General features: G+C 38.8%; 3 protein-coding genes across 5 annotated transcripts; 2 read left to right on the top strand and 1 right to left on the bottom strand.

The window, feature by feature from the left end:
• Nucleotides 1-37: 37 nt before the first annotated feature.
• Nucleotides 38-12,419, bottom strand: mrps30 (mitochondrial ribosomal protein S30). 2 transcript variants are annotated; one of them, XM_042488184.2, is made up of 6 exons: nucleotides 11,756-12,419; nucleotides 10,795-10,940; nucleotides 10,402-10,507; nucleotides 9,365-9,541; nucleotides 8,976-9,246; nucleotides 38-484 (listed from the first exon to the last, which is right to left on the bottom strand). In XM_042488184.2, exons 1-5 carry the CDS (start codon nucleotides 12,375-12,377, stop codon nucleotides 8,987-8,989), a joined length of 1,311 nt encoding a protein of 436 aa, XP_042344118.1. In that variant the 5' UTR covers nucleotides 12,378-12,419; the 3' UTR covers nucleotides 38-484; nucleotides 8,976-8,986. The 2 variants fall into 2 exon arrangements, with proteins under 2 accessions (XP_042344118.1, XP_042344119.1); XM_042488185.2 differs by lacking the exon at nucleotides 38-484 and adding an exon at nucleotides 8,318-8,494.
• emb (embigin) lies at nucleotides 434-6,622 on the top strand. The gene is made up of 9 exons (XM_042488186.2): nucleotides 434-591; nucleotides 2,486-2,563; nucleotides 2,687-2,870; nucleotides 3,511-3,593; nucleotides 3,772-3,908; nucleotides 4,434-4,595; nucleotides 5,326-5,443; nucleotides 5,530-5,560; nucleotides 5,657-6,622. The coding sequence occupies exons 1-9, from the start codon at nucleotides 489-491 to the stop codon at nucleotides 5,715-5,717; spliced, it is 957 nt and encodes a 318-aa protein (XP_042344120.1). The 5' UTR covers nucleotides 434-488; the 3' UTR covers nucleotides 5,718-6,622.
• A 632-nt stretch (nucleotides 12,420-13,051) lies between the features above and the next one.
• Nucleotides 13,052-15,891, top strand: hint2 (histidine triad nucleotide binding protein 2). Of its 2 annotated transcripts, none has more exons than XM_042488577.2 (5): nucleotides 13,052-13,445; nucleotides 13,553-13,690; nucleotides 13,812-13,916; nucleotides 15,361-15,433; nucleotides 15,531-15,891. In XM_042488577.2, exons 1-5 carry the CDS (start codon nucleotides 13,227-13,229, stop codon nucleotides 15,620-15,622), a joined length of 627 nt encoding a protein of 208 aa, XP_042344511.1. In that variant the 5' UTR covers nucleotides 13,052-13,226; the 3' UTR covers nucleotides 15,623-15,891. The 2 variants fall into 2 exon arrangements, with proteins under 2 accessions (XP_042344511.1, XP_042344512.1); XM_042488578.2 differs by having other exon boundaries at nucleotides 13,055-13,313.
• Nucleotides 15,892-16,264: the final 373 nt, after the last annotated feature.

The raw sequence follows: 16,264 nt of genomic DNA, 5'->3' as shown, positions 1-16,264 counted from the left end.
CTGGAGCACTCAGCAATTACTCAAGTAGAAAACTGGCTCTTTTTTGGGTCATTTTACTTTCACAAAAGTCGAGTATGGTACCTAAAATCTACTGAAAAGGGAGGTGTGATTTTGTTTTAAAAAAAACTGGTTGTTTTTATGATGGCCAGCAGGTCACGTCCTCTCACATGAAATGAAAGGGCACCTTGCAGGAAGCTGCAGTGACAATATTTTTTAACACACAGATCAGCATTTAGCTTTAAAGTACCTGAGTTTTTCTGCAAACATGTTATTCCCATGCACAGCCCTGCAGGACGGACCACTGCAGCACAGCGTCGTGATATGAACCCCGTCTGATTAAATAATGGATGGAGTTGGCCACCCACAGGCTGCAGGGTGATATCATGGCTGCGTCACTTGCGCAGCTGAGGGAGGAGGGGTGGGTGGTGCTGCTGCTGGTGGTTTTAGACGATGCAGCAGAGACCAGAAAGGACGAGTGAGAGACCTGCATGCAGAGAGAGGACAGAGGGATAATAATTATGTCAGCGTCCTGGAAGCAGCTCTTTTTACAGATCCTCCTGCTTCTCGTCTCCTGCAGACACATCAACACAAGTAAATGACTGTTTGGGTTTAATTGTGACTGTGTGTATTTGTGTTACAGTCTTGTTCTGCCTTCTCTTTTGCCCCTCTCAATGGTCTGTCACCTTGTGGGGAGTAGAAGAAAATGTCATTGGATTTCCACACCGTCATGTTCTGCTGCATCCACAGTATTTTGGTTCGAGGTTGCCGATTGTTATTGTTTATTGTCCTTTATTATTATGCTATATTTCACTCTGAGACAGCATTTACATCACAGAACACTTATTTAGGGATTAAATAATAATAATAATATTAAATGATAATAATAATAATAATAATAATAATAATAATAATAATAACTAGTAAAAATCAAAAATCAAAAAATCTTTTTTTCTATTTAAAAACTGAATAAAATACTGTGAAGATCACAGGCTTTTATCATTTGGTCATTCAATTTAATGCATCATATTTTATGCTCGCTATACAAAACCCCTGGTGGTGGCTGTACTCTTAGGAAGCCCTGAGAGGCAAGTGAGGAAAAAAATCTGATGATCTGTTTTCTAAGTCTGATTTCATTTTCTCTCCCTTGAAAAAAGGCAAAAGGTTGCCAAGTTCTTTAAAATTTTTATCTGTAAACCAGGTGTAAAAAAAAATAAAATAAAAATGCAAGCATAATTTTTCTAAGTTTTGTTTTAATCTGTGAAACAGGTGAGAAACCGTTTTGACAGGGCTTCTGTTGTACCCAGCTGCATTTGATGTAATATCCAAGGAGCATTTTTATCTTTTTATGGAGTATGAGTTTATTTTTTTTAAGATTTATTGAATTCATTGTTAGGTGCCTTGTCCACTAACGCATTTTTTCCTGAGGCAAGCATATATTTTTTAATTCTTCTGCAGAGGGAGCGCTTTGAATTTATGCTACTTTACAGACACCAGCAGTGTGATGAGGCGCTGAACAGGAAATCTGCTCCGAGTGCTGCCTTTGGGCATTTTCTTCCAAGTTGAAAAATGTTCCAACTTTGGGTAAAAACTCTAAAAAATGACAGAGGAGAATGGCCATCCTAATGGTGATACGATCTGCTGCTGGGCTGCTTCGGTTTATAAGACCGCCGGACAACAATGGAACTTAAGGAGCATGAAAGTCCCCCTTGGATGGGTGGGACGGGCAGTAAATGGGTCCAACAAACCCCGGACCTTCACCCAGGAGCCCGCTGTTAACTTTCCATATGACGTAATGCCAGACCACGATGTTTTTTCTAAAACTAGTCACGTATGTTTGTTGCACAAAAAGGACTCAATGTGTTTTACTGATGTTGTACTTTAATTACGAAAAGGATTATATGCATCTAACCAGAGCTGTTGAATCGTCTCATTTCTAATAGATTTTTTTCGACAGATTTGAATTTTGTGGTCAAAGGTCACTTAGTCCTCACAAAACATGTTTTTAGTCATAACTCCAGAATTCTTACGCTAATTATGACAAAATTTTACACAAATGTCTATGAGGATAAAAACACCAAGACATTTTATATCCAAAAGGTCAAAGGTCAACTTCACTGTGACATCATAAACGTTCTCTGTCCATTACTTAACGTTATAATTTAGGAACAGATGGGGAGACATTTGGTCTGGCACTGAATTGGTGACACTAATCTTGGGTGTCCATCTGGAAACCGAACTGATCTTACAAATCTTGTGTGCTGCCAGGATGTGTGTGAAGCCTCCATGTTTTGGAATTTGCAGCTCCTTTGCCGAAACATTCATATCTAAAGCATTGTTTGCTGTCATGGTTACATATGATCTGGACCGACAGGGATGTAAACTGTAACTTGGTGGAGGCATACAACCACGAGGCGGTTACTGTTGTCATTCTTACTCGAAATACTGTCGGCTAATGTTACATTTTAAATTTGTGTTTTCCTGTCAGAGACACCTGGTCCAACGCACTCGCCACTGGCTCCCGTCAGTTCCCTGCAAACAGTTCACAGGAGCTTTGCTGTGAAAGGTCAACTTCAAACATTTGTTGTAAAATTAAATATTATAGCAGAGATGGTTGTTTAGTCTGGTCATGATGTGTGCTATTATACTCTGATTTTCCATCGCGTCTGTGCTTCAACTCTCCACGCAGGTGAAAATCAAACGGAGAAAATTGAGCTGCTGGACCCGGTCAGTCTGGCACTGAGTTGCATCTGGACAGGTAATGAGATTAAACTACCAAACATTACCGGGTCCTGGAGAAAAGACGGGGATGAAGTTGAGAACAGCCGCTTCACAGTGCAGTTGGAGAACGAGCAGTATAATCTCACACACGTGTAAGTACGTCACATGTTCATTATTCATTCCATTAGTCAAAAAAAATGCATTTCATTTTGATTTGTCTGTCCTGATAGGTAAACGCCCACATCCGCAGTGTGCCGAGTTGTCTGATGATTCAAATTCATGCATGTGAACATCATGATTTTTGAAAAAGTCCTGAATTTGCATATTTTCTTATGTTTTGTACAAATTTAATTGCTATTTTTTAATGTAGAGCAGTTTTTAAACATAGGTTGGATGAATAGGTTTTATCAGTCTGCACTGCCAGTCCACATCTGCAATTTTAAATAACATTTTTTTTCCCGGAAGTAACATTTAATTTCAAATGATTTAATACTTTATGCGATACTGTTAATTTAATTGTTATTTAATTTTTTGATTTTGTTTTTCATTGTTTGTTTTATATTTTTTGTAACTTTGTTTTGAAAAGCACTACATACAGTAAATAGAGTTTATCATTATTAATTTATATGAAAGAAAAACACATTAAGTTGCTACGACTTCTATTTTTGTTAAATTATAAATCACATTTAACACATTTTTTTGAACAAGTTTTTTTTCAAAAATAACATTTGTTTTAAATTTAACGTGATATAATTTGGTGTAAAATCTCTAAAATCTATCTTTGCTTCACAGATTCAGCATCGTCAGTGAAAAAGATCTCGGGAATTACTCATGCGTGTTTGGGAATGAAGCAAAAATAGAGTTTATTTTGGCAGGTACAGACTCTTTTAACATTTCCCAGCTAACATTTGTATTGTTATCAGCGTACTAAGTCTCTGCTGCTTTTCCATCATGAATATCAATATTTACACCATGTTGGATGTGTACAAAAGCAGGATATATTTTGCCATTTTATCATTTTTGTGTTTTTTTTTTGTCCTTATTGCCTATCAGCTCCAAAGATCAGTGAGGTGAGAGGTAAGCCGGTAGTCGGCTATTTTGGGGACTTTACTGTGATGACATGTAAAATGGAAGAAACCAAACCGAAGCCAAAAACCTGGACCTGGTTTAAAGCAAATGGCACAGACAAGGTGTGTGAGCTGCTAAGAGCTTCTTTAGTGTGTGATTTGTGTCGCTGGTTACGTCTGAATTTAAACTTTCTTTTAACATTTGTTGTGTTTTGGAATCAGGGGAATATAGATGGATGGTTGGTTTAAGATCCCACACACTTAGTACATAAAAACAATATGCCTAATTACACCTCTTCTCTACCTCTGAGCAATGGTGGTCTAACCAACCCAAATACCTGAAAACACCTCTACAGGTGTGCAGAGCCTTTAAATTTAAAGACCCAAAACCCTCCCTACGTAAACCTGAACCAAACCATTTCCCAATATGTCAAAAAAATCCTGGAGAAATCACTTTAAAACACATATGGAAATTAAGTTACGTATGGATGTATTAATATTCAAATTCTTTATGTTAATGTAATACCTCCAACGTTATGCTTTTTACTGTGAAAGATTTTGAAAGACATTTTTTAAAAAAAACCCCGTACATTTCATATAGACATACAAATGGACTCTGACATATTTGATATTTGATACTTGCTCCAGGAGCAGATCTTCGCGACTGCAGAACCGGACCGATATGAAATCAAAAACAAAGTGTGGGAAACCAGACTGGTGGTGCGCAACCTGACGAAGACTGATGGAGGTGTTTATTACTGCGGCGCGGTGTACACCATCAGCACGTCAATGAGCCACGTGGAGCTGAAGGTCAGATGTGGATAAAGTACTCAAATTCAGTTTTAAGTCAAATTTTTAGGTTCTTTTCTTGATTTGAGTGTTTCCAGTGCATGTTCATTTTGGCGATACTTTTACTTATTTGTCCAACAGTGATGATGAATTGTTGCCTTCAGATTTGACACAAACGAGACTAAAATTACAAATTAAAAAACACTGTCAAAGATTAAAACATTTTTGGTTTTTGACTTACAACTAAAACCCAAAAGAATATTCAGATGTCTGTCACACTGCTTCATTTGAACAAGCGATCAGTCTAAAAAATAATCATACAAATTTGTGCAGCCTAAGTTTTTTCTTCTACACAATTCAACGTTTTCCAACAACTGATCTTGTGACCCTCTGGAGGGGCCTGACCTTTAGGTCGACAGCCACCAGACCAAAAAAAAAACAAAGTAAACTGAGCAAAAATATAAATCCAACACTTGTTTTTGCTCCCATTTTTCCAGATTTGACTGCTGCGTGTACATTTACTCTGATTATCTGGAGATTATCGGCACTACTTGCACAAAATCTGAGAGGAATTCATCCTGTTGTGTCATATCTTTAATTTTACCTCTTTAGAAAATTTGGGGCAAAAACAAAAGCAGAGCATTTTTCAAGTGTACATTTGCTGACAATACTCCTGCAGGACTTGTACTGATTTTCATTTTTGTACTGTTTTTGAGTAAAAAATTGGAATGCTTTTCCACGGTTGCTGAAGGTTATCAACTTCTATGAGCCTCTGAAGCCTTTCATAGCCATTGTGATCGAAGTGATCGTCCTGGTCGCCGCAATTCTGCTCTACGAGAGAAGTCAGGCCAAGAAAAACCACACAGCAGGTATTCAGACAGCCTGAGCGTACTCTTCGGTGCATGTGTGTACTGTATGTTGTATTTTAACTATATTTTATCTGCCTTATTCAAAGAAAATGGGACGACTGAGCAAACAAACACACTGTGAGTATTACGAAAATGGAACTAAAGATAGATATTTTGGGGTTTGATGCATATATTTCTGGTTTTTATAATGTACATTTTTTATGCCTTCATCAGGACTCAGGGAGAAAATAACGGACCGGAGGAAGGCTCCTCAATGAGACAGCGGAAAGTTTAAAGACTGCAAATCCAAGCTTCTCTCAAAATATTGACGTGTTTTTCGTATATTCAAATGTGAATGACTGAGCTTTAAAGCAATGTCTCAGCAACTATTTTATGAACATGTTCACCAAACAAAGTGCAATAAACACCACTTAATAACGACTCCTTTAATTAGTACACAAGTAGCCTTTTGTAGGTTTAAATTTTCACTCTTGGTCTCTGGAAGATTTTTTTCATTTTCAGTGTGTTGAGACAGCGGAAAGAGCAAAGCATTTACATCCTCTGTGGGTTTTTTTTTGTCTTGTGGGCCCTCACTTCCTGTATAATAACTCACACATCCTCTATGCCTTTGACACATCTCTCCAAAAGGAAGCGTTTACTTGTTTTTGACAAAAACTTGAACCTCAGCTCCTCTGTACTTCTATTCTTTTTGCACCATGGTTTGTGAGCAGTGCCTTACACTCTTTAACAGCACTTATCCAACCAGTCATATCGTGCTTGCAACGACTTTTTGGCACTTTTTTGTCTTTGCAGTAATGTGTGCCTACCATGCTGTATTTTGAGGTGTATCATTATCTGTGCAGATGCTTGTGTGTCTTCCTCATGTTAAACGTGTAAGTAGATGGTCAGAAAGGTCATATTTTCTCGTAATTATGATTTCAAAACTGTGTCTTTAGTCATTAAAAGGTTTCTCACTTTATGTAAACAAGTAAGTTAAAACGACACAATACACAGTCACTGCCTGGAATAACTGTAAAAGCCGTTGTATTTGCTGATACGGAGATAGAGATGACTTAAAAGTGGAAACGGATTTTACTCATCACAATGTATTTACGGGTGTTTGTGAAAGTTGTGTAAGTGCTTCTGTGGTTTCACAAAGTAAAGGAAGAAGAGTACGTAGAATAAAACACTTTATCTCTGGTTCTGCTGCATTGACTTTTAGCGTTTTTCTTAAAGCTGTAGCTGCGATTTTATTTAAAATTTACCTGTCATATTTTCTGAAAATGTCACTGTATAAACACAGAATACATGAGACAGATAATCTGTTTAAGAAATATTATTCCTTTACCTTTTCTATTGCCTTGTATTGTTACGCCTCTAAGGGCGCAGTAACACTTCAGCGAAATTCACACTGGCGAATATTCGTCTCCTGTTGATTTATATTCAGCGTGACCGAAGGGGTGAATGATATAATCTCTTCTGGTGGCAAAACAAATTCTCATTGCCACGTCCCAATCACTATCACAGCTCCTAAAATGAGTTTTATTGTCAAACTAGGCAGCACTGATCAAATGTAAATCATGATTCTGTTACTGCATTGCCTATTTATCACCTCAAATGTTCAGAAACACATTTAACTGTACTGTTTAGCTGTATAATGAGAAAGACTGCTACATGCTGAAAGCAGTCGAGCCAAAACGAAGCATGGCCCACTGGCCTACGGGAATGGAAACTGATCAGATTTTATCGATTCCACAGCCATTATCAATTCTGCTTATCAGTTTGATTCTTTATCAATTTCCTTATTGAATCCTGATCAATTTTCAGTGTGGGAAAAAAAGTAGGCCTAAACAGGTTTTTACCATCAACGCATCTGTTTTATTAAATCTGAGACTGAGCACAGAACAGGCATGCAGGTGACTCAGGTGTGCTAAAGCTCCACTGTGGAGGCGCTGATGCTGTTATGTTATTATAAGAGGTTTACGCTCAGTAACAGATGTGCTGCTCAGCTGGGAAGTAATGGCACTCATGCGTAAAATAACTTTATTTTAAGCATATGCTGCAGATTTTGTGGAGATGTTTTGCATATTGCTGGTGTTTTCACTCATTGAAATTATTATTTTACAGACATTAAATGCAGCACTGTTGTCATCTTTCTTCATGAAATGAAGTCACACTTTGGTAAGTTTCTTCACTCCTTGCTGCAAGTATCCCGCAGTGTAGATACACGAGGTCAACGTCATTATTTCGTAACTGTCTTATAAACCAGCCGGCATCAACAAAAGGAACTGATGAGCTCAGAGTCAAACACTTCTGATGGATCAGACAACTTGAAACCGGCTCTCAATTCCCACCCCTACCTGCCAGAGCCGTCTTTCTCATTTTACAGCTAAACGGTACACTAAAATATAACATTTTATGAAAAATTTGATCAGTGCTACGTAGTTTGACAGTTTGACTGCAGTTCACAAGCAGTAATTGGCAGCTGTGTTGGAGGCTCCTCAGCTCTCAATGGTTATTTTCGGTGTACACTGATTCTTGTAAATTACATTAGAAGTAATTAGTTTCGTTTTTTTACAGATCATCTGTCTCATGTACTACTCTGTGGACGTAGCTAGTTTAAACAAATCCGACAAAAGGTTGTTTTTATAAAAGCCACTAACAGTAGCTTATGTACCGCCTTCACATGCTCCTCAGAAATATCATGCTTCCCAGTTCTGCAGTCGTAATTATGACATAGACGCATTCAAGTGATCAGGTGAGAAAAAAGCAACAAACCTGGACTAGAAGTAAAAAGGTTGTGTTTTTTGTGGCTGATGTTTTACCAAAAGAAAGTAGTGCAGAGTGCGTTTGTGCTTCAGCGGCAGAACGAAGCACACAAATGCGCATCAGGTATGTAGTTGACATTTTAATTTGTTTATAAGCTTAAATAACATTATAATTAGCAATTATATGCTAAGATAGCTTTATGTTCTTGTTTGTTCAGTGAATAAGGGTTTAAGGTGTTGCAGAGGTGACTGCAATGGAAATCGGCGGATGACAGTTTCCATGCTTTCCTTAATTTCTGCTGTCCTGAAACGACATGTAAACCTTGTGACTCAGGTATCAAAATTTCCCAGTTTCCCTTTCGTAATTACAACTTTGGAGTGCCGTTCATGTGCTCGTAACTCGTAAATACGGCACACACAATATTTCCGAGGAGCACATGAAAGCAGCAATACTGAGTTAAATGATGTCTTATAAATGTTGACATTTTGGTAATAAGTGCCAACGAGCATCACTTTGAAAAGCATGATTTTAATTTTGCATAAATACAGTCTGCACAATAATAATACTCACCGATGTGTGTGCAGTATTTTTTCCGACTTTAAGTTTTCGTACTGTTAAGCCAGTATAACACAGCTGCTTTTTTGAACATTACATTTTATACAATCTGACAAACTTCCTCATGTCCGCCATGTGTTTCTTTTGATTTTTTTTTTTCATCTTTCAACGCCTCAGACCGCAAACATTTAAAGGAACCTCCCCGGAGACACCTGTCAACGACACAAACCTGAAGAACGTCTACGGCTGGTTCATGAGGAATTGAACCAGCAGCCTGATGACTCCGTCGTTCAGACCCACCACCTCTCCGTCCTGCACGCTCTCGTACAGTCGCAGGCTCTCGGTGCCCCACAGCAGGTTCTTCCTCGGGTTGTTGGCGTCCGTCTCCACTGAGAGGGCCACTGTGTTGAGCTGGTAGCAGAAGAAGGAGAAGAAATGGCCGTCTGTGATCACAGCCTGGGACACGAACGGCCTGGTGACGTCCTCGTGGTTCCAGAAACCTGCAGAGGTGAGAGGGAAGTATTCTTATTTGATGGCTCTCCTTTATTCCAGCAGTCGTCATAATCTGTGAAATCGAGTCCGCAGTAGTAAGAGATGTTTTCTGTGCTGGCGACTCACCCTGGTACATGGCCTGAGCTCCTGTCCAGGCGAAGAGGCTGGCGAGTCCATTGGCTCTAAGAAAGACCTCCACCTGGTCAGACTGCTGCCGCTGAGCCATCCGGTCTCTGTGGTAACGATCTGGCACCATGTGGAACTGAGTGTGCCCGTAACAAGCCGGATCAGGTAGCTTAGCACCTGTTGATGAGAACAAGAGGACAGGGTTAATGTTAACGAAGCACGGCTCAAAAAGGAGGAATTGATGAAAAAAAGTGTAAATGCTGTGAGAAAAATTCAACTGTAATGTTTATTTTGATTGATAGTGTCTCTAAAAGCCACAAAAACTTCGATCTCTCTGACTAGGTCTTGTAGAAAATGAGATGAGACTATTTTTACATTTGACTGGCTGAACAGCTGCTTGTTGGCGCCCCCATGAGGCAGAAAGGGGTAACTGAATAATGAGGATTTAACCCTTTGAAACCTGAAATTGGCATGATTTCTTTCAAAAACATTGAAATCAGGCAATGAGCATCTTAAAAAATGACAAAAAAATAGCAAGAAAATTACCCCAAATTAGCCAAACAAAAATGAAAAGAAAGTAAAAGAAACAAAAAATGAAACGACCTGAGAGGTGCCACAATGAACAATAAATAATGTATACATAAATAACAATAATTTCTGATACTTATAATAGTTAAAAATTTTGTTGAAAATTTTCCTCTGACTCTCTCTCTCCCCTTTTTTTTTGCTAATTTTTAAGATAATTTTCTTGTCACCTTTTACATTTTTTTTGCATTTTGTGAGACTTTTTATGCAAATTTGAAAATAGCTTTTCCCCATGTTTCTGAAAGAAATCACACAAATTTGCTTAATCTTTCAGAGGTTTATATGTTTGGGGAAAAGACAAGAAAACTGATGACAATCCAGAAAGGGTTAACATACCACAATATGTAAGCAGCATGCACCATGCTTGATTTCGGTGCCTTTGGCTTCACTAAAATCAAGTAATCTGGATGCAGTCAGACACTGGGGACCGTGTGACTGCTCTCTTGTGTTACCTGTGAAGATATGGTTGTCATACTGTCTTCTGAACAGAGGCATCAGGTTGGGACACTGTGTGATCACCGGAACTTCAGCTGCATACGAAGCCTCCAGCGGGGCGAACTACGAGAAATTAACACGACAGACTGTGATCAAAACCAAAACAAAAACACAGAAATGCTTAAAATTTACCAGAAACGGTAATTTTTAATCTCTGATGTGTCGCATCCAAGTTAAGTAACATTTTATACCATCTTTCAGCGTCTGTATGTTCTGTAAATGATTTGTGTCCTTCAGTGGTGCGATGATTTGCTTTGAGATATTTTTGCTCCAGTTTGGCAGGTTTGTCATGTATGAAAAATCCAACAGAGAAATAAAACATGTAGAGTATTGTTGGTGTTGATGTCTACCTGTGGCAGCTGTTGAGTAATTCTGATCTGACTGTGCGGGTGGTCATCGATCTGGAACCTGATTGGCTCTTGGTGGCCTCTCCGGTGGCCCTTTGGGATATTTCTTTGTCCTCTCCTCCAGTAAAAGTTCACCTGTGGGTCAATGTCTGAGAGAAAATATATGACTTTAAGAGGTCAAAAAGCCGTGTCTGTGGAATAATCATTTATGAACATATAGTAAGACTGCTAACGTGATCTGAAAGATAATACTGTCTAGGCTTTTGGTTTTTATGTTTTGGTGCTTTTTGGAATCTAAAAGCTGGCTCTTATTGACTTATCAGAGTTGTATTGTTTTGAACTTATTTGATGGGCAGACAGTTGGGTTTTTTAAATCAGAAATTTGGCACCTTTAGACTATTTTATTTGAACTTGATTCTCAGCTGCTTATATTTAAACAACTTTTAAAACATAAGAAGTTTGTCTTTATCATTGTATGAAAAAACAAAATTGTTTTTTTCTCAAAGTAGGACCGAGGACTGTGATTGCCATGAAGGCTGCCTGTTTTCTTACAGTTTCCTTGCAATATGTTTTTTTCCTTGATAAAACATCCCGTTTCTGACAAAAATATGACTTAATTTAAATTCAAGACTTTGCTTATTGTAAAATTACAGTTTTATTCTGCTCATATTTCGACTTTATTCTAAAAAAAATCTGACTTCCCGTAAAACTACGATTTTATTCCCGTACTTTTACGAGTTTATTCTCATAAAATTACAACTTTTTTCTCAGCCTTCATTTTCGTAATATTATGAAACGTCTTTATAACCAAAGTCTCAAAAAAACCCTCAATGTGGCCTTAAAACTGTCGTATACTCTATTCTATTTGACGTGCCCCTGACATGCACCATCCCTCCCCCTCATAAATAACGAACAGTCCCTAAACTGACCACAGTTTTAACGGTGCCAAATCAATAATCCGTACCCAGACTGGAGAGGCGGAGCAGCGGGTTGTATTTGACCAAACTGTGGCTGAGTTCAGTCACCAGGCTCCTCAGAAAAGGTCCGACTGTCTGCTCCTGCTGTCTGTACACGTAGGGTCTGCGTTTCTTCAGATGCCAGTGCTCCATTAAAATCACCCGGGTCACCAGGGAGCGGATCTCCGAGAAACCCTCATCATCAACCCCGGGTACTGAGGTCTGAGCCGCGGCTGCCGGCGAGCTCTCCTCCGCCTCCTCTCCGCCGGGTATCCTCTCCGGAGCTGGGGTGAATTTCTCGGGTAGACCCGGGATGTATGCGGTCTTGGTGAGGTGTTGGTACCATCTGTCCGCGTTTCGGGCGAAGGTCTGCGGGTAAACCACAAATTTCTTCCGCTGGATGCGGGTGATGAGGGAGATCTTCTCCTGCAGCGGGGAGCCGCGGATCTTCCTCACCTGCTCCTGAGCCTGTCGAGCCCGAGCAGATTTACTTTTAGCCGTCAGAGAGGGGACGATGGGCGGATACGCGGGCACCTTGACTTCGGCCTCTGTGTGGGCAAACTTTTGGTTTCTGAGCGGAGGAAGGTTTTTAGGGAACAGCAAGGGCAGCCGTGTGCGGACGGCCGCCATGTTTCTTGTTTGACCTCAAGTTCTTCTTCCGGTGACATTTGAGCTAACGGTCTCCCACAACAGCGCCACCTAAAGCACAAAAAATTAGTTAAAAAAAGTTAATTCCTAAATTCGACAGTGTTTTTGGTGTCTCAAGATCGACCCCCACATTTAAACTGAGAAATGTGAAACGAATATTCTAGTTAATTTACTTATAATGTAAAATAAGATGATTTACGAGTATGAAGCTAACGTTGCTACCATAGTTAGCATCAGAGACGAACGTTGACGCTCTTGAAGCGACCCTTGTACGTACGAAACATGGCGCCTTCAGGGGCACGCAAAAATGTCGTACGTTTGAGTTTAAGACGACATTGTCGTATAAATGATAAATTTTAGGAGCCGTAATGTACACAGCAAATTATAAAAACTGGAGGCAGTGATAAATTATCTTATGGCCATCGTTCAGTGGGTTGAAAATCAACTTTTTGTCCAGTAAAAGACGTTATCCGTGAATTTTGCACCCCGGTGGCATTTTTACGCACGATACTAGCAATATAAATACATTTTCTCAACAGTTTATACCCCAGTAATGCTATATAAGTAAATTCCTGTTTTTGAAAAAACCCAATATACTGCTACCGGCGTCTTGTTTCTAAGTAGTGTACCGTTAACTAAGACAGTTATGTAGAAGACATAACTCAGATCAGGTACGTGAAGGCAACACCGTTGTACTGCACAAAGTCGTCTGTGAGCAAGACTTTTGGGATATGCAGTGTCAAAAACTCAGATAAACCCTGAAATATTTATTTAGGAAGCTACAGTCATACTAAATATACAACTGTAACTATAACAGCGAGTTATCTGACGATGTATTTCCGTCAGATTTTGCGGACACAGTTCGTCAGGACTCGATCTGCTCACGTCAACCGTTTTCTCCGTGTGTGTGGAGCCGAGGTATCTGCTGCAAAAATAATATTTCTCAGCTACACTTTATTTTCGTTAACTTCGGCTGAGCATTTTGACAACAACTGTCCTACCAGGCCTGGTGGTGGCTGCGGGGAACCTGCAGAGTCCCACCACCAACAGGTTTGGGTTAATAAATTGTTTTGGTTGTAAGTCAGCAGCAGTTATCAGCTGATAGCTTTTATTATTGTCCTCCTCTGTGTCCTCCTGTGTTTGTCTGTGGTCCACAGAGACCGCTGTGCACCAAAAGTGACGAGGTGAGGCTGGCAGAGGAGGCCAGTAAGAAGTATGGGTCCCCAGCTCCAACCATCTTCTCCAAAGTGATTGACAAAAGCATCCCTGCTGATATCATCTATGAGGATGAGAAGGTAAACAACCTCTTAAAAACATGATATCTCATTGACCTTTTACACGTGGGGTCAGAGATAAATTCACATTTGATTGCTGAAGTACTGTTATGCAATTTGATGTTGTTTTTGTGTTTATCAGTGTTTGGCATTCAGGGATATCAGCCCACAGGCTCCTGTTCACTTCCTGGTTATTCCAAGAGTCCCTATTCCCAGAATAAGTGAGGCCAAAGATGATGATGCAGAGGTCAGTTTTTCCATCTTTGTTTTTTATATACTCACTTATCATCATCCCAAAACCTCTGGCAATAAAGATCCAGTGTGTAGGATTCAGTGGCATCTAGCGGTGAAGTTGCAAAGCTAAAACTTTACGCTTGTGCCCAAGCATGTATGAGAAATACAACAGCCAAAGCGAAAACGTGAACGGCCCCAGCTAGAGACACTTTACAAAGAGATCATATCATAGGGCTGCTACGAAATCCCCTCTTCATGCCTCCTTTGCATTTTTAAATAGAACCAAACTATCATGCGCGCCCATGTGTGATTTTAGACAGCATGCTGGTATCGTGGAATCAGAAGAGCCGTGACGGACATGATGTTTAAAGGCTCAGACACACCAAACCAACATTAGAGGACTGGCGGCGATTAAAACCTCCTGTTGTGTCGCCTCTTGTCACAGTGTCTCGGCAAAAAAGTTGCACTTTTTCTAACTATGTTGTTTTCTCTCATTTATAGGCCCTTTTTAAAAGTTATTTTAGATACAAATCCCATGTATGAAGTTATTTTTGATTTTATTTATTTAAAAACATGGTGGACTCTGAGCAAGGGGACCTGCTTCATATGTAGATATAAACGGATCATTTTAAGGTAACAAAAACAAAAGTCTTATTTTCAGATGAAAACAGATCAAATTAAGCACAGTTTAATCTATGATATTAAACACTGTCAAAAAAGGGCTATCTGAAATTGTTAATCATATTTCACAGTTGCCAAAATTGTATTTTAAATGCCACTGAAATTTGTGGCACTTTGCACCGTGCATTATGACCATCGCACATCAACCTACAAAACATGACAAAAACTAAAAAAAACAAAAAATAAAAGTTAAATGATATTCTTTAGAAAATGTGCCTGATAATTACAGCATTTTCATCGGGTGAACACAATTGTATTTTCTTTTTAAGTTTAACTGTATTGTATTTATTGTGCCAATTAGCAAGGTTAGCAATGTTTAAGCAACATGACATGATTTTATTTTATTTATTGTATGTGATGTTTTGTCTTTTAATTTTTATTTATTTATTTTTTTTTATGGACCCTGAGTCTGGAATAAAGGATTGATTGATTGATAGTCAACTAATCACACACATCCTGAGACCGCAGTCATAATTCTAAAATTAGAGCAAGACTTTTTTTTGTATGCAACACATTTAATTAAAGGTAAATTCAATATGCCTTAATACATACAGCAAGAAACAATAAAGATTAAAACCAGTAGAAAGACAGAATATAACCCCAACACTTTAGCTGCAACCAATGGGGCTCAGGGTCCAACATGAACTTTTTCCACAAAATGGTCTTTGTGTCTTGTCAAACTCTTAATTTTAATCTTTGAAAAGACAATTATCATTAAATAATGTGCACACATGCAATTAAAAGCGTGCCTTCTGCTCTCTTTTTCCAACTTTCAGCTCCTAGGACATTTGCTGGTTGTTGCCAAAAATGTGGCGAAGCAAGAATCTCTCAGTGAGGGATACAGAGTGGGTGAGTAACAGAAATGGGTTTTTAGTCAAATATGTGAAGATACAGGCTGTAAAATGCCTGTCACATCAAATTCTGGGTGTTTCTGCCTTTTCTGCAGTGATCAATGATGGAAAGCACGGTGCTCAGTCAGTTTACCATCTTCACATCCACGTCCTGGGAGGAAGACAGATGTCCTGGCCACCAGGATAATAGTTTCATCTGTCTTTTAATGTGTCTGTTTGTCTTCTCAGGCGACTTTTTTGTGTTTAACCCCAACAGGCATGACATGATAATATAATGGGTGTAGTTAATTTTCTCATCCAGTCACTCTGTGCAAAAACTCACTTCAACTTGCAAAAAATATGACATGTAAATAATGCTGATCTTGACAAATGTAAAAAATTAAATGTGAAAAATTGAGATATTATGTATCATAAGGCTTCAAATAAAGACATTATTTATAATATGGAAACTTTAAACTCAGCTTGGTTCTTTAATGTGACATTGTGTAGCATCTGCAGTGAGAACAGATACAATAGTCAAAGAATATCAGAGATTCTTTATCGGGGAAACAGATTTAACATCTTATTTTTAAGCATGTGCTGCATTAGATTTTTTACTCAAACTATCGCGAGAAAAGAAAGAATAAATTAAAGCACACAGTTAACACTGAGTTTACATCACACATCTTTTTGTTGTGGACCATAAGGCATCAAATTCAAAAAGTAAAACAACACGTCTTCATAAAACAAAGCTACAGGTTGTAACAAACGATTAAAACGTGACACTGAATTTTAAAACACCAGGTCTGATAGTTTCCTCATTATTTAAAAAATATAGAAATGGCCATAA

The sequence above is a fragment of the Plectropomus leopardus genome, chromosome 4 (genome assembly GCF_026936395.1).
Source record: "Plectropomus leopardus strain MGB_pleo_1.0 chromosome 4, ASM2693639v1, whole genome shotgun sequence".
In the NCBI taxonomy this organism is placed as follows: domain Eukaryota; kingdom Metazoa; phylum Chordata; class Actinopteri; order Perciformes; family Serranidae; genus Plectropomus; species Plectropomus leopardus.
The sequence above is the reverse complement of the archived record's forward strand: the minus strand, read 5'-3'. Positions and strand labels throughout refer to the sequence as shown.